The 13692-nt window shown below is 47.5% G+C and overlaps 1 protein-coding gene across 1 annotated transcript in view; it reads right to left on the bottom strand.

The window, feature by feature from the left end:
* Positions 1 to 13692, bottom strand: part of OTOG (otogelin) — a 1187449-nt gene that overhangs the window by 685349 nt on the left and 488408 nt on the right. The window contains exons 16-17 of the mRNA XM_086954148.1: positions 13540 to 13664; positions 4880 to 5092 (exon numbers count right to left, since the gene is read on the bottom strand). Coding sequence (XP_086810274.1) covers positions 4880 to 5092; positions 13540 to 13664 — 338 coding nt within the window. The remainder of the gene's footprint in view (positions 1 to 4879; positions 5093 to 13539; positions 13665 to 13692) is intronic.

The raw sequence follows: 13692 nt of genomic DNA, 5'->3' as shown, positions 1-13692 counted from the left end.
CGGAACTGCCGCTGTGTGATGCATTATTATTGTAGGCCCTTGCAGCCCTCATTTACTGAAGCCTCGACGAGGGATGCCTGTCCCTGCATTGCAGTCCTGCAGCTCCTCAGAAGTGATGCATCGCCCAACTGCGCAACGCATCTTCGATGCTGGATTTTGCTTTGCATGCCCTAATTGACAGTCTACTTCATGATCGATGATGTCACAGGACCTCACACCACAGCCCCACCGAATCTCGGAGCACACTCATCGCTTTGGCTGCACAACTCATCTTTGACATTGATTCTTGCAACGCTCTGCAAACCGAGATTTAAGGTACTTTGCTCAGCGTACCTAACTGGGTCCAAGTAGCTGTCCAGCGCCCCATCGTGATCAGCTTGAATTTATGACTTTGTCCTGGTATGGCATGACTGGATATCCACAGTTAGTGCTTTGTGCTTTTTGGTGATATTTTCACTGACGTCTTAAAACCTATATACCTCTGGTTCTGCTGATTGGATTTTGTTTAGTTTTTGGTCTTGTTTTATTTATTAAGAATAACTCTATTTTGCTAAACTGATTTGGGGCAAGGATGCACCCTTGACGCACCACTCTTGAACATTTAAAATTATCAGTGAGTCCCCCCTTTTGGGTAAATCTAACTGCTAATGTTGTATAGGCATAAAGGGTCATTAAAACATTTATTATTGTTCGCTCAACTCCTAACTCATCTAGTAGCAGCCACAATTTATTAAGATTCACTCTATCGAACGCTGCAGTAAGGTCCATGAAACCTAAGTTAGAGGGGACCCGCTTTGGTGAGCATATATTTAGATATCAAAATATAAAGGTACAGACATTGATCTACTGTAGATTTGCCTATACAGAAGCCATAGTAGACCTCTGAACTAATCTGACCAATCAGATTAGATCAGATTAATAACACATGACCCAAAACCTTAAATGTAAATGTAATGTAAATGTATAGGCATTTATATAGCGCACTACTTACCCGGAGGGTCCCAAGGCGCTTCGACCGCTGCGAAACCCTTCCTGGCTTCCCTGAGAGATGGTCCCTTAATGGGTATCTCCAGGGTGAGACCAGGCATCCCCGGCGGTCTGGTGGGGCCGTTAGTGAAGATGAGGCAAGCTAATGCCCAGAGTTGCCGAGTGTGATCGCTGATCAGAGTGGGCACCGAGGCGAGAGAATTATCGAGTCCGCTGACCCTGGTCCGGAAACCTGCCGCGCCGGGAATCGAACCCTGGTCCCGGGCCGTCCTCTGCTCTCGGGTCTGCCGCCTCTAACCAGTGAGCCAGTAGAGCCGATCAGAGATATGGGGTGGTAACAGTGAGAGATCAGGACAATAACGGCAGTGGACCATGTGGGATGCAAAGATGATGACACTGCAGCATTTAATACCCTGGTCAGGACCGGGGCCCACATATCTATATTGTTCCAATACAAATCCGGAGGAATCCCATCCGGACCTGGGGCCTTATTCTGGGACAGTCCCTCAATGCCGATGCTAACCTCCTCAAGGTGAAAGTTAATTGGCGCCTCACATGGTAGGGGCTCAAACTCATTAATACTTTGCTCTCCTTCACATGATTATAAGCTGCCTAGAAATGAACCTTACATTCAACAGAAGTGATATGGTGGCATACATTCGGCTTATCCGGTTCCGAAGAACAAGGACTATTGATGACCTTCCTAAAAAGGGTACTATCTTTTAATTCACTGGCTTGTATCAGCTCATCACAGGTTTGTTTTTGTGATAGGGACCTCACTCCTTGAGGGCCCTCTTATAATTATTACAGCAAATGGCCACCCAAGATCTATTACAGGAAGTCTCTTTCAAGGCCATCATAAGATTCTTAAGTACCTTGGAGCACCCACTGTCAAACCATGTAGCACTATCCGAGCAGTGAGTTGCTACTGATACGGTAAACAAACTAGCAACTAACTGACGATAACAATAAATGAGCTAACTATAATCTCTTCTGTGGGTGACGTTTCTAGGCACTTTAAAATTTCCTCTTGCCTCAATTTAAAAAGGGAATGGTTGAACTCATTAGTATCCACCTGTGACCACCGCAGGTGCCTCCCCTGATCTATTGCCAGTATTGTACCCACATTTCTGCTACTTGGTACTAACTGAGGGCCCTGTACCTCATGCTCCGGATTCAAAGGGATGTGGTCACTATAGGGGCTATGGAAAATTTCAAAAAAGATATAATATGTCCCAGAAATGATGAGACAAAAATAAAATTGATGGTTGTAGGCCATCCCCAAACTTTATAGGAAGGCGGATAAAACAGTTAGGGGCACTAGCTACCTTCTCTAATGTAAATATTAGGTCAAAAGAATTTAAAAGGGTGTTTAGTACACAACCATCTGGGGAATGCTCGAAATGTCATTCCTCTGATGCCAAGCATGTAGGGAGCTCTTCGGAGCTCTGTCCGATATTAAGGCACAAATGACAATTTAAGTCTCCTAACAGAATATGGTTCTCCTGAGGGAGATCATCGCTCTGTAGCAATTCCAGAAGCCCAAGTAGTTCCAACAGACTGCATGGGCCCTTTTTCTTGCTTTTTGCATTGTAAAAAATAATTACTGTAAACCGCAACGTTCTCCCTACCACTAGTTTAATTGTTGTGCCACTTTTGAGTCCCAATTCAATCATTTCACAGACACACAGCCAAAGAGCTATAAAGATAACTAATCCTCACTTTGCTCTACCAGACGTCGAACCCTCTGCAGGAAGGAAGAATGTCTTATATCCTTCCATAAAGAATTTGTTTTCCACCTCTCAGGTCTCCTGAATACAAATAATGTTAAATGATCTTATGAATTGAATTCACTTGTCGTCTTCAAATTTAGAGACTAGGCCTGCCACAATCCATGAGATCAAACTAACATATCTCCAAGTTTCAACCTATAGGGTCTATAAGAGGCTATGGGGGCCTGTTCGGCAGACAGAATTTAAGCAACTCAGAGAATGGCTTTCCCTCGCGCTTGTCCCGAACTCACTAGGCTTACTTTCCTGCGCTGATATTTCAATCGTTGTTACATGCGCAATGTTATGGTCAGCATCCTCTATTTGTCAATCTAAACCATTAAGATCTCACGGGAGCAAAGACATTAGGTGTCACTTCTAGCCTCTTCCAAGCACAATCACTCTCATTCCGGCCTAAAACATGACTATTTATGAAGGTATTTGGAATGGGCCTATAAAAGAATCCTAATCAGAGTGGTTTGATGTCAGATGCATAAAAGGGGAACTCAGAAAAATAAAATGTCTCAAAATGTCTGCATGTACTAGGAATCTATTTGTGACGATCACAATATCACCCTCAATTGTTTTCTTGGACCCTCCATTCCAAGAGACCCTTCTGGCCATCATAATGTGGCATTAATGTGTCACATTGAATCTACTATGTTTTCCTAGCTAATGCACTGCTTTGTTGATCAACTTATCTGTAGATTCCTCACTATGAGTGCCCAAGCCTGGGACTCCGAACAGCACCACAGTATAGGGACAACAGGCCGGAGAAAGATCAATTACTGGTAAACCTACTCTGTTTCTAATATTTGGGTTGTTCCTAACTTTCTCAGGCTCACTTGAAGCAAGATGCTGCTCCCCATCACCCCTGTCCATACCATCTGCTTGGGAGTTACACATTTTATAAGGAACCTTGAACTGATCCGATTCTTATGTCATAGACCATTTCTCCACCAGATGATTATTAGATAGTGGCCTATATTTTAAATTGTTTTGCAAGGGCAATCGAGATTGTACTGCATGTATATGGGGATTTAGTGTGGGTGGGGGGCACAATAGTTATAGTGTCCAACTTACTCTCCACTTTACCAAATGTGTCTTTGTAGTCTGACAGTACTTTATCAAGTTTGTCCCAAAGCAGTGATAGCAGATCCAACAAATCAGTTTATATTTTTCTTCGGGATTTCAAAAATTCCCCCATGTCTGTCAGGCTAACTGATGTCACTGGTTCCTTCCCTCTCGCTGGGGCTTGTTTCTCTTCTTGGCTTTCCATGACCTCTTGGGTGCCGCTGAACCCTCTGGATCCACTCGCTCCGTAGGGGCTAAGGTCACCCTGCAACCATTTCCCATTGGATAAGGAGAGGGAGTACTAAGGCTCCAATCTACCACAACGCTAGTTAAGGCTACTATAGCGCAATCCTGTGGATTCTTAGAATTAGTGGCTTGAGGATTTAAAGCTACTGTGTTTGTGATTTCGCCAGGCAAGAGAGCTGATGGACCGGCAAAACCCAAAGAAAGTCTCTTCTCTGCTTTATCAATCTCCTTTGAAATAGCCCCCACCGCTTTTGCCGGGAAGGAGTCAATGGTAGCCCTCTTGTTACTTTTAGAGTGATCAGTATGAGCAGCCTTCCTCTTTCCCTTGATCGTTGACTAGAGAAGGACTCCTCCAATTAAAATAAGAAATGCTGAGGTACAAGAACAAAACAAGCCACAGTCAAGTTAGTACCCACAAGGAAGTTGAGGCCTTTGCGTATTCTTCAATAACCAACAATGGAAATGTAGGTACTCCTCAACGGATGAAGGGATGGTGTATGCCTATTCTCCGTGATTAAAACCACTTTGAGTACCATTTTGAGGAGCCACAAGCAGGTGTTGTATGGCTGCATTAAGGTTGTATTGGTGCAGTGTTATCAAGGGGCTGTGGGAGATATAGTGATTTCAGAAGGCATTGTCAAGACATTATCCAACCCATGTTCCTCAATAATCAGAGACAGTCCAAGATTTTGACCCTTTTTCACATATCTTTACATATGGTATCCTAGGCTCTTGGAGAAAAGAATAAAGTATTAAATTGATCATAAAACTAACAGTTTGACTAAATATAATATATCACTTACCACAGTCAGCAACTTGTGATCTGAAGTCTACAATAACTCCATATTTTCGGCACTGGTGAGCATAATGGGCCAAAGCAGAGCACAAACATGCCTGGCCACATTTGCAGGTGTCACGTCTACACTGCTCATAATACGAAACAGGGCTCACGTAGGAGTGACATGGAGTAAAGAGTTCTTTTGTGATGATGCTACAACCTTCTGTCGCATATGAGACTGTACAAATTTGAAAAAACAAAAATGTGCTTTACTTTTCAGATAATGAGCCAACAAATATGCAGATCAATTAGACTCATTGTGGGAAAATTATATATGTTTTTAATCTACACTTTATAGTGTACAGAAAACGTCAACATCATTTTGATTATTTACAAAGCAATATACAATAGCCAGGGTGAAAAACATTCTGTGGTACAGGTTCTATAAGATGATAGATGATATGTTGAAACACGAGGGAGTGTGGGCACTAGGAATGGTTTGTGAGGTATGGTAGGTGGAAAGTTCTAGGTGAAAGCATGAAGAGAGGGATCTTAAAATAAAAGACACTGTCTATTATGCCATGTTATGTTGATTTGTATAGTGCACTAATCGTCCGGGGGGTATCCAGGAGCTTGGGCAGGTGTATAGGTATGTAGCCTGTTGCTCACAATTAAAGAGTTTGACCTCAGCCAGCGTTTTTCAGTACTCCACACTGGCACTTAATTGTCAAAATCAGCTTTTGCCACATGGTAGGGGTATTTCAATAATTTAGAAATTAGCAGAACAGCTATTGTTTATTAATGCAGTATACATTATATAATACTAATACCTGCCGCCCAAGCCATTTGCCTAGCTTTGGGGCCTGGATTAGTCTGAATTGTCACACTTGTAGCATTGTGCTGGTTAGTAGTTGTGTAGGCACTGTCACTGGCCTAGTTTGTATAGATCAGGGATCCTCAAAGTACAGCCCGGGGCCACATGCAGCCCTCCTGACCTTTAATTAGGGCCCTCTGGTGACCAGCAGCTCTGGACTGCTGTTCACTTGACAAACCAGGAACATTCAAGAAAGCTGTGAAACGGGCATAAATAAAGGATTTCTGGTTTCACATTTTGCAATCACAAGAATATTGGATTTCCCTCATTGACCATAGCACTTCACTGAAGAAATGTATCACAATCCATTTTAAAGTTCTTTTGTGATATCCATTAAACGGTACATTCTACATTTCGTTTTGTCAAAACATTGCTTTTTATTTCATTTTTGTAAGAAACTATTTTTTGTTTATATATTTATTTCATTTATTATCTGTATCAAAAAGTGTTTCTTTTATCATTTTGCCATATTCCGTCATAAATATAATATATACATAGATCACAATAATTTACTTATCAAAAATTCATGACTTAGATTGAATATACAATAAAAAACAACCACAGTCTATAAAAAAAACATGCTCCTGGATACAAGACAATCACTCAACAAACATAAATACATGTTTTGACAAAACGAAATGTAGAATGTACTGTTTAATGGCTTTCACAAATGTACTTTAAAATGGATTGGGATACATTTCTTCAGTGAAGTGCTATGGTCAATGAGGGAAATCCCATATTGTTGTGTTTACTCATTCCCCTCTTTTCCCTGACCAACATTAATTTCTGAGGGGGTATCTTTATTTTTGCTAGTTCACATTTTGCAATTCAGCCACCACCAAATGAGTATCTCTTTCTCTCTTATGTTATACATTAAAAATTAATGTTTTGTCATTAATTCTTGGTGCATGAGACCAGAGCATTGGTGGCGGAAAAAAGTCACCTGACTCGGTCTATTGTACACACCATGCATCTGCTTCACATCATCCCCCTACGCCCACCTTTCATTACCCCGACTCTCACCCCACTGGCAGAAGTGCAGCTCTCAGTCATGCCACAGACAGGACTTTGTGGCCCCCGGGAAATGTTTTCGAGTAGCCATGGTATAAGTCAGGGTTCGATTGGGATTAAAAATCGTCTCGGCCCGGGGATGCTAAAAAAAGTGCTTACCATTTGCATATTGCCTTTCAGCAAAACACTGCTTTGGCAAAGTTTTATAAAAAGGAAGGTGGGGGGGGGGTGTTCTCTGACAAAGGCATATTTTGGTAACTTTACTTAGATAAAAGAAAATACGCTGATTAGTTCCAACTGGTGAAACACACCTGAAAACAAATGAGGCCCCTTCTGCTCGGGGCCCCTGCAACCCCCCGCTCAATATGCATACATTAACGGAATGGCCCAGTGAAAGAAAGGTAGAGACACCTCTGCCCGTTGATAAAAAAGGAGGTAATGGACGCCCATCTGCCTCCAGACAGGCCATTCAGGCACCCACTGGGCCGCTGGCTGCATCTGAACAACACAGACAGCGCCCAGATTGTCTACCTCTAGGCTGCCCAAAAAAGCAGCCCAAAGCTGGAACTCGGATAACCGCCCCTCGGCCATTGCCTGAGTGCCCGGTCGCCTTACCAATCCAACCCTGTATAGTAAAAGCAGACCTTACGGTTTACTACTGTTGTGTTCCAGCTTATGCACGCCTGTGATGTAACAGGTGTGCAGCGTAAGTCCCACGTGACCCTTCTAAATAAAGAGGGGCTCTGCACGTACGTACGCCAGTTGGCGGCAGTGCGCAGAGCCAGAACCATCATCCAGTGTCCGAGTGATTCTTTACCAGCTGGCCACGTGTTAGGCCTAGGCCCTCCCAGGTGCCCCACAAGAGTAGGCCCCCAGCACAAACCCCAAGTGTCACCTACCCCCTCAACGACACAACAACTGGCGACGAGGGTGGGATTGCCCTCGCCGTGTGTGTGTGGCGTGTGAACAGGGGATCGGGCGGCTGCGAGCCTTCAGTCCCGGCTCGTGGTGCTCTTGCCCCTAAGCCCCACACACGGCGCAGGATGGAGTAAAGAACCCGGTCTCCTGCTGGTGCACAAGGTGAGCCGCTGTGAGCCCTGCGCACCGCTCATGCACCTGTCGGCCTACGGCTCTCCCTCTCTTACCGCGTGTGCAACCGCAGCTGCCCAGGGACGGTCTCCAGCTCTGCTGTCCACCCGACCATCCCTGCGCCTCCACCCGTGGTCCCGTGCAGCGCCGCACATGAGCAGGCTGCCGGTGCGTGAATCGCGCTGACGGGGAGAAGTGGCTCCACGGTGCGACAAGGCCCTGACCATGCCCCTCGCAGACAAGGCCTGCCGAACCTTACGCATTGCGCGGGCGTGGCACCGCGTGCTGGAGGACACAGCCGGAATAAGCAAGGGAGGTGCAGGCATGTAATAGTGCTCCATCCCAGGCAAGAAGAGGGAACAACAGGCCTGTGGACACAGTGTGGAAGAAGAAGGAAAGGCCTGCCCCAAGGACTACACACACAAGCAGTGACTGCCGCCACTCACCAGTCCCAAACAAGCACTGGCCACAGCCCACTCGTCACACCAGGAGTAGCGGTCAAGAGAGCCTAATACACATCACCTGGTACACCACGCCCTGTGCCCCAACACCAGTGTCATGGCCACGATACCCCCCATTGAGCCCTTTGTGGTGGAAGGCTCGCCGTCGTCGCTAGCCCCTAAATGGAAGGACTGGGTAGACCGATTGTTAATCTTCTTCGAGGCCACCAAGGTTCATAAAGAACAAAAGAGAGCCATGGTGCTCCACTTAGGAGGCAAGGACGTCCACAATATTGCCAAGACTCTAGTTGAGGCCATGCCAAAGACGCATCACTCACTCATCAATGCCCTGAATGCCTACTTTGAGCCGATGGCTAATCAGGATTACGAGAGGTTCATCTTCAGGCAAGCCAGGCAACTGCCGGAGGAGTCGCTGGACACTTATCACACCAGGCTGAAACGATTGGCAGCGACCTGTGCGTTCGCAGACGCTACCGAGGAGATAAGGGGACAAATAATCCAGGGCTGTGCCTCCGCCAAGTTAAGGGAACGAATCCTGGAGGAGTCTGGAGAGCCCTTAGCTGATATCCTGACTCTGGGTCGCACTAAAGAACTGTCCAAGGCCCGAGCCGCCCACATGGAGGCAGCCCTCCAAGCGCCGGTAAAAGCCGAACCGGTCAACAAGATTCAGGTAAAATCACAGACGAAGTGGAACAAGAAGGCCCCTGGAAACACCGCGGGAGCAACAGGAAAGTCCTGTGGATACTGTGGAGGCCCACCACATCAGGCATCGGAATGCCCAGCCGGAGGGAAGGGAAGCGGTGTTCAGGATGTGGTCGATTTAATCATTTCGAAAAAGTATGTTGATCAAAGAAATTCCGCAAGCCACAGCAAGTGGTGAATGCCTTACCAGAGGGTGACCCAAGCCAGAGCGACATGGACGACGACGAAGAAAAGGAGAGGACGGTGCACAAAGTGCACATGATCGGCACGGCTACTCGACGCACCAGATAGCTCACCCAGTGTAGCATCAGAGTAGCGGAGCAAGAGCTCATTGCTGTGGTCGACACAGGAGCAACCATCAACCTCATGAGTGCCGCTCTCCATCAGACAATGGATCCGCCGCCAACCCTGAGTCCGTCTCCCATCACCGTATTTGCATACGGCCAGGACACCCCTCTCAAGATCAGAGGAAAATTCAAGACCGTAATCAACCATGGAGACAGGACTGTCACCGCCAACATTTTTGTGTCGGAAGATGGGCAGGACATGCTGCTTGGATGCAGGGCCGCGGAAGACCTTGGAGTCGTCACGTTCGCATTCGGAGTTCACCAAGAATCGGTACAGCAGCTCATAGCTGACTTTTCGGATATCTTCAAGGGCATTGGAAAATTCACAGGCCGCAAAATACACCTCCACATTGACCATGCTGTCCAGCCGTTAGCTCTGAGACATCGCCGCATCGCCTTCCACCTTAGCCCCCTTGTGGAAGAAGAACTTAAGAAGCTAGAGGCAGCAGGCATAATAGAGAAGGTGACGGGCCCCACGCTGTGGGTATCGCCCATTGTAGTCACCCGGAAGCCGAAACAACCGGGAGCGGTCCGGATTTGTGTAGACATGCGTCTTCCCAATGCTGCCATCAAAAGGGAGCGCCACATCACGCCCACAATTGATGACCTAATCGGAGAGATGGCAGGAGCGCGCTGGTTTTCGAAGCTAGACCTGCGGTCCGGATACCACCAACTGGTGCTCGATGATGAGTCACGGAATATAACAACATTCTCGACACATGTGGGACTCCGGAGGTACACCCGACTCAGCTTCCAGAATGTGATCCAAGAACTGATTACTGACATACCAGGTGTAATCAACGTCAGTGACGATATCATGATACACGCTCGCACCATACCAGAGCACAACCAGCGGCTGGCACAGGTATTCCGAAAGTTGAGGGAAGCTGGTCTCACCCTACACAGGGAAAAATGTGAATTCCTGAAGCAGAAGTTACAATTCTTCGGGTACACATTCTCCGCCGAGGGGGTCAACCCCGATCCCGAGAAGGTAAGGGACGTCAAAGAAGCTGCTCCTCCCAACACCGTCACAGAAGTCCGCAGCTTCCTGGGAATGGTTAATTATTGCGGGAGATTCATCCGAGATCTCGCTAATCTCACACTCCCGTTGACAGAGCTCACGAAAGACTCCACGCCCTGGAAATGGGGGCCGGAACAAGAAAAGGCATTTAATGACATCAAGGCAGCCCTCTCAGACACCACCACCCTGGCATTTTTTGACCCCCTGGAAACTAACCCTCGCGGCAGTCAACGCTGGTCCAGCCGGACTAGGTGCCGTGTTGATGCAAAAACAGCGGGATGAGGAAGACTGGGCCCCGGTTGCGTTTGCCAGCCGTTCACTCACAGACACTGAACAACGCTATTCCCAGATTGAAAAAGAGGCAATCGCAATACACTGGGGGTGCCAGCACTTTCATCTATATCTGTACGGAAAGCCACCGTAGCCACGGATCACAAACCATTGGTCGCCCTTTTCTCGGGGACCTCGACGAAACCCCCACCTCGCATCGAAAAATGGATGCTACAGCTCCAGGACTACAACTGCCGGGTGGAGTACCAACCAGGATCGAGAAATCCGGCGGACTACCTCTCACGGCATCCGAGGGCAGCCACTCAGGTGGAAATGGAGGATGCCGCGGATACTGAAGCCTATGTCAGGTGTGTTACTGCCCGATCCTGTCCACGGCCACTATCCATGAGCAATATCGCGGAGGCCACTCAGAAGGATGACTGTCTACAACGGGCGCGGAACGCCCTTCAAAGTGGAAATTGGCACCGGGCCAAGGAAGAATGGAAAATACTCACACCGGAAGCACAACGAATCATGGAGAGCTTACAACATGTGAGAGGAGAACTGAATGAGGATGATACAGGATGCCTGTTACGGGGTCACCGGCTGGTGATACCCTCCGCCCTGACGGATCAGGTTGCGCAATTGGCCCATGTCGGCCATCAAGGGATGGTCAAAACTAAGGCAAGGTTGAGGACCAAAGTATGGTTTCCACTCATGGATGACCTAGTTGAAAATACCGTGAGATTGTGCGCAGCCTGCCAGGTCACAGGAGATGTCCCGCAAGAGGCCCCTGTCATAGTCGAGCCTCGACCCCAGCAACCATGGGAATGTGTCAGCATGGACTTTGGCAGCCTCCCCGATGGGCGACACACCATGGTTGTAATCGATGACCACTCGAAGTACCCAGAAGTAGAGATAATACCTACCCCCAGTGCCACTGAAGTAATACCCAAACTGGAGAAAATCCTAGCGGCTCACGGAGTGATACGAGAGTTAAGAACGGACAATGGCCCTCCCTTTCAAGGCCAGGAATTAGCCAGCTACCTGAGTGCCCTAGGAATCCGGCATCGCCGTGTGACTCCTCGATGGCCGTAAGCCAATGGTGAAGCTGAATGTTTCATGCGGACCCTCAACAAGGTGATCCGGATCGCGCACGACAAAGGACAGTCGCTGGAAATGGCGATATTTACATTCCTGCGGAGCTACCGACAGACACCCCACACCACCACGGGGGGTAGCTCCGGCACATGTCCTAATGGGGCGGGTAGTGGCAGATTCCATTCCCCATCACCCTCAGTGGACACCAGCATCAGCCAACGAAAGTAAAATCGCGGCGAAGCGACAAAAGTCATATGCTCAGACAAGCCGGAGGAGGCGAGCTGCCATAACCCGGATTGACCGAGGAGATCTCGTGTTGCTGAAGAACAGAGTAACCAGCGGAAAGTTCCGGCTGACGTATGAAAAGAAACCATGGCGAGTCATCAGTGTGAAGGGCACCCGCATCATTGCTGCCAGAGGTCGAGAAGTAGTGACCAGGAACGTGTCCCACTTTAAACTATTTCACCCGGAAGCAGAGACAGTAGTTCGTCCGGAGCCTCCCGAAGCTAGGGCGGCAGCGAGGCCAGCAGCTATGGATGCCCCGGAATCTCGAAATGGCTATCCGAGAAACACCTCTCCTGAAGTGACAAGTGAAGGCCTCGAGGACGCAGAGAGCTCCAGCATGGAACAAGCAGAGCCCGAGTGTGATCCTGCCAGCCCATGCCCAACACCCCCGGCCAGGGGTGACATCACCCAGACTCGTGGAATATCCAACTACAGGCTGAGAAGTAATCCAGAACCTTCCTGCCGTCTTCGTGGTCATCTCATGTAAGACTGTTCCATTACATGTTTGCTGTATGTGTTAATCGTGACCTAGAACTCTGCAGTCTGATCCGAAAAACATTTAGTTCAATGACTGCCCTGAAGTGCCTTTCTGTGGTCCTATGCATTTTTGTTTTTTTTATATTTTAGGAGGAATGTTGTGTTCCAGCTTATGCATGCCTGTGATGTAACAGGCGTGCAGCGTAAGTCCCACGTGACCCTTCTAAATAAAGAGGGGCTCCGCACGTACGTACGCCAGTTGGCGGCAGTGTGCAGAGCCAGAACCATCATCCAGTGTCCGAGTGATTCTTTACCAGCTGGCCACGTGTTAGGCCTAGGCCCTCCCAGGTGCCCCACGAGAGTAGGCCCCCAGCACAAACCCCAAGTGTCACCTACCCCCTCAACGACACAACAACTACAAGACACAGCCTTCCACCGAACATCCAGAAACTTATGTTAATAATGCTAAAAAAAAACAGAGACCATCCCCACAAGACATACAATCTGCTTTCAAATATTTTTATCATGACAGTATATTTTTCTAAATCTTCTGAGAGTTCAGCCCATAAAAGAAGCAGATGCGAGTGCGAAAAATGGCAGAAAAAACAGAATGAACAAAAGACGAGGAGAAATATGTAAGACATTATTTTGGCTTTCTGGGCTTAGTGACAAACATTTTCAATCTTCGCAATTAATGTTCTGTGTATGTTTTGCGAAGCTCCTTAGACCAGCTATTAAAAACATTGGTTCCCTGTATGTTTTGCATAGTAAGAGTGCAGCAAACCATGAACCCTGGAAATATATAAGAAACGAGTGGCTTTCTTTTCAACGCCCGATATCGATGCATGTACTAACTCTCATAGTCTAGTCATGATGGCTTCTTGGACCCTGGGGTGATTCATATGGTTTTGACATGCTATCCTGTCATTAGTCATCTCAGCGTGCAAGCAGAAACAAAATGAAAGCTATCGATGAACCAGCCAAGTGCCGTCGTTTTTTTTTAACGTGGGACTAGTAACCAACAGGAGGCCCATTTCAGTTCCTCACCTGACTGTAGATGCACATCACAGGGGTCCAGGGATGAAGGGAAGTGGTCTGGGGAGCACGCTGACGAGGTTTTCCAAGCGTTTCCAAATAACTCTGGCGTGCTTTCAGGAACCCCGACGGGAGATCTTTTAAATGAAAAAAACCATGTTTATT

Source organism: Lissotriton vulgaris, chromosome 2_1 (assembly GCF_964263255.1).
Source record: "Lissotriton vulgaris chromosome 2_1, aLisVul1.2, whole genome shotgun sequence".
NCBI classification, from domain to species: domain Eukaryota; kingdom Metazoa; phylum Chordata; class Amphibia; order Caudata; family Salamandridae; genus Lissotriton; species Lissotriton vulgaris.
Note: the sequence above shows the minus strand (reverse complement) of the source record. Positions and strands in the feature narration are given on the sequence as shown.